At 30.5% G+C, this 7,546-nt stretch overlaps 1 protein-coding gene across 1 annotated transcript; it reads right to left on the bottom strand.

The window, feature by feature from the left end:
• Window positions 1-136: 136 nt before the first annotated feature.
• LOC119683333 (protein O-mannosyltransferase 1-like) lies at window positions 137-3,132 on the bottom strand. Its single transcript, XM_038096990.1, has 4 exons — window positions 2,478-3,132; window positions 1,854-2,416; window positions 1,204-1,793; window positions 137-208 (listed from the first exon to the last, which is right to left on the bottom strand). Exons 1-4 carry the CDS (start codon window positions 3,113-3,115, stop codon window positions 137-139), a joined length of 1,863 nt encoding a protein of 620 aa, XP_037952918.1. The 5' UTR covers window positions 3,116-3,132.
• Window positions 3,133-7,546: the final 4,414 nt, after the last annotated feature.

Raw genomic sequence — 7,546 nt, 5'->3', positions numbered from 1 at the left:
AGTGTATATGAAGTTTTCTAAGTTTGGATTAAAGCAATATAATTTAAATATATAAAGTATAAATGATTTATGATGATTTAAGAAAGTTTATAGATTATAAGTCTATAGCGGACTGTAGAGGTTCTCAAAATTTAAATTATAATTTCTTGATATCTGTCGGAAAAGATATTTTTGTGTACTTATTGTAGCTAAAAAATTTCGTTAAGATCTGAAAGAATTTAAAATGATAAAACTTATTTCTAGAATATTTCAAGAATTCCAAATAATCTAAATAAGAATATTGGATCAAATTTTTTGTGACTACCCAGTTTTGTTTACAGTACGAATGACTTTTTTTCCCGGTTTGTAATTAATATCCCCTCAATGAAAAATAATCTGGCTTCACTTTTAAGATTGAATCTCTGTTATTTGTTTCAGATAAACCTCTAATATCTAATCTAATAACTTCCATTCTATTCAATTTCCTTTCTATTCTATTATACGCTAGAAAATCGTGATAGTAACATATGTCTTCTGTTTTGTATTGAAAACAAAAAGTGCTTTATTCCTAAATTTCGTCAAAATATAATTAATAAAACATTAACATATATAAAATAAGATCATATCTTGAGATGTGAAAATTATGAAGATCAAAATGAACAAGATTATGTTAATTTGCTCATTAGACCTAGGAAATAAAGAAGCAAATATATGAATTTTTTTACCATTAAATTTTTTTACAATTCAGCTTTAAAGATTTTAAGAGGGATTAATAAAACAAAGCAATTAAATAAAATGTGATGGAAATTAATTTATAATAAAATTATCACAACTCTGATTTCCGAGTTCTACGACTTATCAACAGATTTTGGTAAAATTCAATATTCTGATAACTTTTTCAACTACATACATTATATGTCGATATAGCTTAGATCTTGATTAATCGGGCTTTAAAGTGGTAAGTTTTTTTATAATAAACATTCCGTAATATGATCTAATTATATATAACATTTTTTGCTAGATGTCGTAGCTTGAACACTGTAAAAAGTTTACTACTTTAAAGTCAGAGATCTAAAAAACTAAGTTTTATCAGTATATAGAGTAGTGAAAAAGGTTGCTTAAAATATTGAACTTAATCAATATCTTTTTTCATATTGAAGTGAGATTACCCGATGAAATGGATATCTCTCCATAAGCATATAGAAATTATATATATGTACATACCGTTTCTCTATTTAGAATTTCAACCCGCCACAGTAGCTCTCCTTTCATATTAATTTCATAGTCAATATAACAGGAGACTTCCTGACAAATTGGTGTCAATGGTGCAGCTACATCATGTGAATTAAGTGCTCTGCTTGTAATACCATGCACTAATTGAATAACATCACCATGTCGTATTTCATCTGGGCTGCTATCTACAAGAAGATCTTCTTTTTCTGGTCGTTTAACAATCCACCAATTGTTAACATCTTTAAAGGAATAGCATGTAACTTGCTGCTGATGTGAAGAACCACGTTTGTCTGGATATCGTACCGGATATACATGAGCATGTGAATGTAGCCAACATGTGCGTCCATGTGTATGTCGTAAAGTTATTTGAGAGCCATGTACCACTTTTAATGGTTGGCCACGTGTAATAGAAGCCAATCCTCCATCTAATGAAGCCTGAAAAGCGCTTGTCATAACACTATCATGTGGGCCGGCTTTATGCAATGTGTGTAAATGTATATAAAATATAAATATATATATGCATATTGGTACAAAAACAAATAGGACTATACGACTCAGTGTTTGCAGTATTAGTTGTACATCTGTTAAGTAAAACAACAGGTATAAGCAATATTTTTTTTATATATTTCAACTCAACTTACTTGTGATCGTTGCATCATACAGTAAGTTCCAGAGGTAGCAACACATTAAATAAGCTGCTAATATTCCAGAGAGTACACCAACATATTTCACGCTTGCCGAGCATGCGAAGAATGATGCGGATGTAAAGCCAAAGATTAGCCAACGTGGTCCACCGAAACGACTACGTTGAAATTTTAGCAGAAAATATAGGCCAAGTACGGTGAAAAGTAAAAGTATTGATTCCATTAGGATAAAACGAGACTGTGTTAGTAATGCATTGTCCAATACTATTAAAAGTCCACCCAGTAATGCGGTAACTCGGCTCAATTGTGATTCTAGCAATAGCTTATATATAGCTGGGGCAAGTAAACTACCGCACATTGCCGGTACAAAGCGTAACCAAAATATCGGTACATTTGTGGTATACTCAGAACCAATGCGCGTAAAAGTGAAATTTCCATCATAGCTGGTCAGACCAGCTACAGCAGCTATGAGTTGTTTACCTAATGGCGGATGTTGATCGAAAAAAAATATATTTCTTATGTACAAAGATATATATTTGCCATAATGTAACTCATCGAAACTGTAAGATAAAAATGCATTAAAAAAAATATTCAAAAAATCAATATGATCTTTTTACTTACACTACATTAGCGGGTGTGGAGAGTTTATAGAATCGCGTGAGGAATGCAAAAAAAAACAACGCCCAACTTATCAAGTCTAAGTTTATACTAATGGTAAAACGTTCCGACTGATGGATAGTACGTTTATAAGTATTCTCACTATCTACACCAGAATCAGTTGATATTTCCCGTATAGACTTTGACATTGGCGTAGAATTAAGTAGAGGTGTTGATGGCAATGAACTGCGACCGGATGATGTCGAATTATTGGAGGCATTAGAACTGACGCTGTTTTGAGACAGACATGAAGAGGATCGATGCGAACACTTTGTGGAAGGTGACGGTGTCAATGATTCCCTTATTGCATTAAAGTCTTTAGTTGATGTTGCGTTTAAAAAACAGTTCTTGTCGCGGCAACAAGTTGTGGCTAATAACGCTGTCGCTAGAATTTGTTCATGTTGACGTTGTTGTTGTTGTACGCGAAGCGCATCAAGTTTGTCGCTTAATATGCTGCGTTGAAGTCTATCGTTTGGTGCTGTGTGTGAGTTTGTTGTTGTTGTTGTATAAGATGTTGTAGTTGTAAGTGCTGACTTTCCCATATCGGTCTCATATTCACTTGTTCTCTTAAGCGGACGTTTGCGGACACGTTGAAAACTCATAATTTTTTTTTTTTGTTTTTAATTATGCATAAAAATGTTTTACTTTAACATGAATGCAAAGTAATTTTTATAATTAATATTATTTTATTAAGTAGTTATTAATTATTAATAAAATTATTTAATACAAAAATATTGTATTAAAAAAGTTTTGTAATAAAAACTTTCATAATTTGTTTTTTATTCTTTGCGCAAATCGTATTCAAAACTTTCGAAATATTTTCACCTCAAATTTAAAAACTTAAATTCACTTTTATTTTTTATTTTTTATTTTTTACTGATTAACAATTATCTTAATGTTCCATTGTTTACATTTTCCCAAATTTCTTAATGTTTTGACATATTTTCACACAACTCTTGGCTTGAAGCAATCAAATGTTTTTACATAATTTTTTGCCAACAAATTATACAAAGACCATTAATGCCACGTATCGTCCGATTACACTGATTATATTGAATATTTTGTATTCTTATATACCGCAAGAATTCGAGCTTGTGCTAAAGTGGCTTTTTTCCACTTATCTGAAAAAAGAAAGTTTTTTCTTCTATGTTTAGTAGTTCTTATCTTTGTTTTGTTCCGCCAACTGCAACTGCTTCTTCAAGATTTTAACAACTAATGACCAATAAGCTCGGAATGCTGTTTCTTACATTTTGGACTTTTTTCTCTTTCTCTGGTTCTCTTAACAGTTCTCAACCTACTTCTTTTGCCCATAATCTCTTGTCATTCGCCGCTATAATACATTTTTACTCTACTAACTTGTTTGTTTACCATTTCCTACATATCAGTAGAGCTGTTGAGCCAAGTAAACAAAGGCAAGCTTAAACTATGGTGGAAATAGCTACTCAGAGTCTTAATTTGCATAATGTATAGTACAACAGATGTGGTGAGTTTTAAGCATGAGTACGAGAAATTTTGAATGAAGAAATGCAAATTACTTATAAGTTCATAGTGCGCTAACCTGTTACATATGATAAAATATGTAATACTATGCACTATAAACCAACTTTCGGTATAGAGTTATTCACAGTCGGTTTAAGCACTACCAGCGCCCTGGGTGAGATTGTTACAGCGGCCGCTAGCTACTTTCGAAACTCATGTAAAAAATGTAAACAAAAAAACAAAAATAAAATACAAAAGGAAGAATGCAATTATTACAACAATTATTCATATTTACAACAAAAGCGGAAATATGTTATTGAGAACAATGCATAATAAAAAATATATAACTTGTTTTTATATACAGAAATAAACATAAATATGCATATGTAGCGCCGGCTCTGGACCTAATGATACTAGTCTTATAAAAATATAAAGTACATAAATACAGCAAGTGAATTTGTTAATAAAACTTTCACAGCATATTACGAAACTTCCAGAAAAATGTGCGAACATAAAAGTCAAGTACGGCTTTCCGTCAATTGGTTAAGGTGCGCTGACTCTGAGCTTCAAATTTGGCAGGACACGAGTTCGATTCCTTGTACTTGCAGTCTCAAAATATTATTTACAAACAATTAAATACAAGAATTATTTTGAAGGCCACTGATGACGGGTTTTTGGCAATACTCGAAACACCTGTATGGTCAGCCAAAAATTCATTTAATTAAAATAATATAAAAATCAATTTTTGCTGTTGTAGTTCACTACATTTCGGAAAAAAAATGATTATAAATATATTTTATATACGAGTATATAAAAATATTTTTTATTCTTGTTTTTTCAAAATAGTCTACTTTCGAGTTAATACAGCGACGGAATCGATCAATCAATTTTTTAAACAGTTTTATAATCATTAACGGAAAGTATCTAAAGTGTGTTCATTGAAGGTTTTTAGATTACCAGGATGAATTTTAAAAGATCAACTTGCATTGCCAATTTTGGTTTAGAGAATAGCTAGACTTAGCTCGGGCGGGAATCACGTGAACATAATGGATGATCGATAAAAATAAAACTTTATTCCTTTGAATTAAATGGAATAAATAATTCTTGTCTTTGTACTCTTTCTAGCCTCACTTACACGTAGAATTTTTACTTTGTATTGGAAAGAGCACATTTGTAATGACATAGTTGTAATGATATGCTTGACGATTTGCTTAAGGAAACTTTTAATGGCGTTGAAATGTACTCCAATATTCTTGTTCGCCGAATAGAATGAGTGACACGAAACACGTACAAACTCTCTCTTTATCCAAATATTCGATAAAATTTTAATAGACTGTAGCTCTTAGTATCCCAGTTTCTTTCTTTTCTGTAAATCTCGTACAACGCAATTTGCTTAAATTTTGTCAGCAAATAAAGCATACACCATTCTTCTATCATAGTTTACTCATAGATGTCGCAGTGACAAAATTTTTTCTGGAATCAATCTCATCATATCTGCGAGAGACTTTATATAATATATTCATATACTCTTTTGGCAGTTATAAAAATTTATTTAAGCAAACTATAAATAAATTTTACTTCTTTGGCCTTACTTTTGCCAAACTCTCTCGTTAATACTTCGAAATTTATTTTTTTGACAATTGCTGTTGATAAAATTGCTGGAGATGGAGATAACCCTTCTTTACTAGCAACAGTTACAGATGTTGTAGTAAATATTCGCAGTGATAACTATAAATTTGAATATATTTCTTGTGTTATAGTTCTTAGAAAATTTAAAACATATATAGGAGTAAGATCATTGTCATTAATGATATATATAAGTTATACAATATATACATAAAAATTTAAACCATAGGTATATCTTTTTGGCATATCATATTTCAATGCAAAGCCACAATGCTTGTCGAAAATAAATAAATATTGTTAAAAATGAAGAATAATTGCTATTGTTTTTGTGAGAATGTTGTTGCTAATAAACAGTCTCCCAAAACGATAAAGATAAAATTTGATTATTTATATGAAAAGTTTCACATAGATACATTACAGTGACTTGAGCTTCCATTCGGACGGATTACAGCGACTTGCAGATTTTACAAATGAAATTCGGAACATCTCTTGACTACATTTTATCATGTGAAGAAAACATCCGTTTACGTTGAATATGTTGCTGCTGTATTCTTGTGAACCCGACTCCTCTAGTGACTAACTATTTTCTCTGATTAAGCATATGTGAATGTGATTTGCGCACCTATCCTGTACACCAAAGCTGCATCAGGTTCGAGGTGAGGACGTTCGGACTGTATTTCATTTTAAACTGCATAAATACATTTAATATGTGAGGTTGTTGGAAAAAGTTGGATAACTCTGTCTTCTCGAGCAGTATTTGTTGTTTAAAGTAGTTATAATAAAAAATTATATGCTCCTCACTGAAGCAATTCGGGTCATTAGAACAATTTACTAACTAGAAATATTTTAAAAAACATCTGTAACGACTGAGTATCTAAGTTAGAAGTTAGTTCATGTCGACATATTTTCTTGTTAACTACGTTTCGATATGAGGGATGCCTGTGTGGGTCCAGTACATGTTGGATTAATGTTTTCTTTTTTGCTGTCGTTTTATTATTGAACATAATAAAATTTGGTGATTTTCTTACTGTCGATTATATAGAAGTCGCATAAAATATAATGGAATCTAAAACCATAGAATAAAAACACCTCCTTTCATATTGAAGAACGCTTATGCTTTTAAAAATCAGATACTGTTGGAAACTGTTAACTATATAATATACTATTATACTATATTGTGTCTATTTTATAATGCGTATAGAATTCAATGATACTTTTCTAATAATACACAACTGTGTTACACTATTAATTATAGGTAATAAATTCATTAATTTCTACTGACATCTTACTGCTAAATGGTTCTTACATACACAGAATAAATAAAAAATTATTACCAATTAAACACATGAATTAAAATAATAAATTATTAATGGAAAATACAAAAGAAATGTTGTTTCGATAGAATATTTATAAGGGTTTTCGAAAGACATAAGAGTTGAATTATGTGGTATTATCATAGGTTTAAAAAACAAATTCAAAAGCATGACAATATAGATTTGAATAAATTGTTTGATAGTGACTTTTCTAAGCCCAATAAGTCCAATAGTATCACCTTCTTTTCTTCCTCAACAGCGAATTGTAGATGCAAATTCGGTCTATTAAATTTGTATTATTTAATTTATGAGGCTTTCATACAACAAAGTGGTTTTTGTAACCAGCTATTTACAACTTAATTAAAACTAGTGTCTTGTCGAGCTAATGTCATCCAATTTGTCATCCAAAATTTCAAATAATTTCTGTGATTTCCTGATCAGAAGAACCTTTTTTTATACAAATTTCCAGAACAAGTGACCGAATTTTATTGTAATAAATGACAACTAATATTAACAGGACATATTTCTGATTATCATGTTAGATAATATTATAGTTAATGCTCATTTCAATCATGTTAAACTTGAAACAAATATTGAAACTACCTTAAAAAATCC

This window comes from Teleopsis dalmanni, chromosome 1 (assembly GCF_002237135.1).
Source record: "Teleopsis dalmanni isolate 2A chromosome 1, ASM223713v2, whole genome shotgun sequence".
NCBI classification, from domain to species: Eukaryota; Metazoa; Arthropoda; class Insecta; order Diptera; family Diopsidae; genus Teleopsis; species Teleopsis dalmanni.
The sequence above is the reverse complement of the archived record's forward strand: the minus strand, read 5'-3'. Positions and strand labels throughout refer to the sequence as shown.

What these genes read in the sequence shown, in the direction of transcription:
- LOC119683333 (XM_038096990.1), bottom strand. Translation starts at nt 3,115, where the DNA reads ATGAGTTTTCAACGTGTCCGCAAACGTCCGCTTAAGAGAACAAGTGAA. An exon ending in TCCACACCCGCTAATGTAGT is followed by an intron (nt 2,417 to 2,477) that starts GTAAGTAAAAAG and finishes TTTATCTTACAG; the next exon opens with TTTCGATGAGTTACATTATG. An exon ending in AAATTCTAAATAGAGAAACG is followed by an intron (nt 209 to 1,203) that starts GTATGTACATAT and finishes AAATTCTTTCAG; the next exon opens with ATCTTAACGAAATTTTTTAG.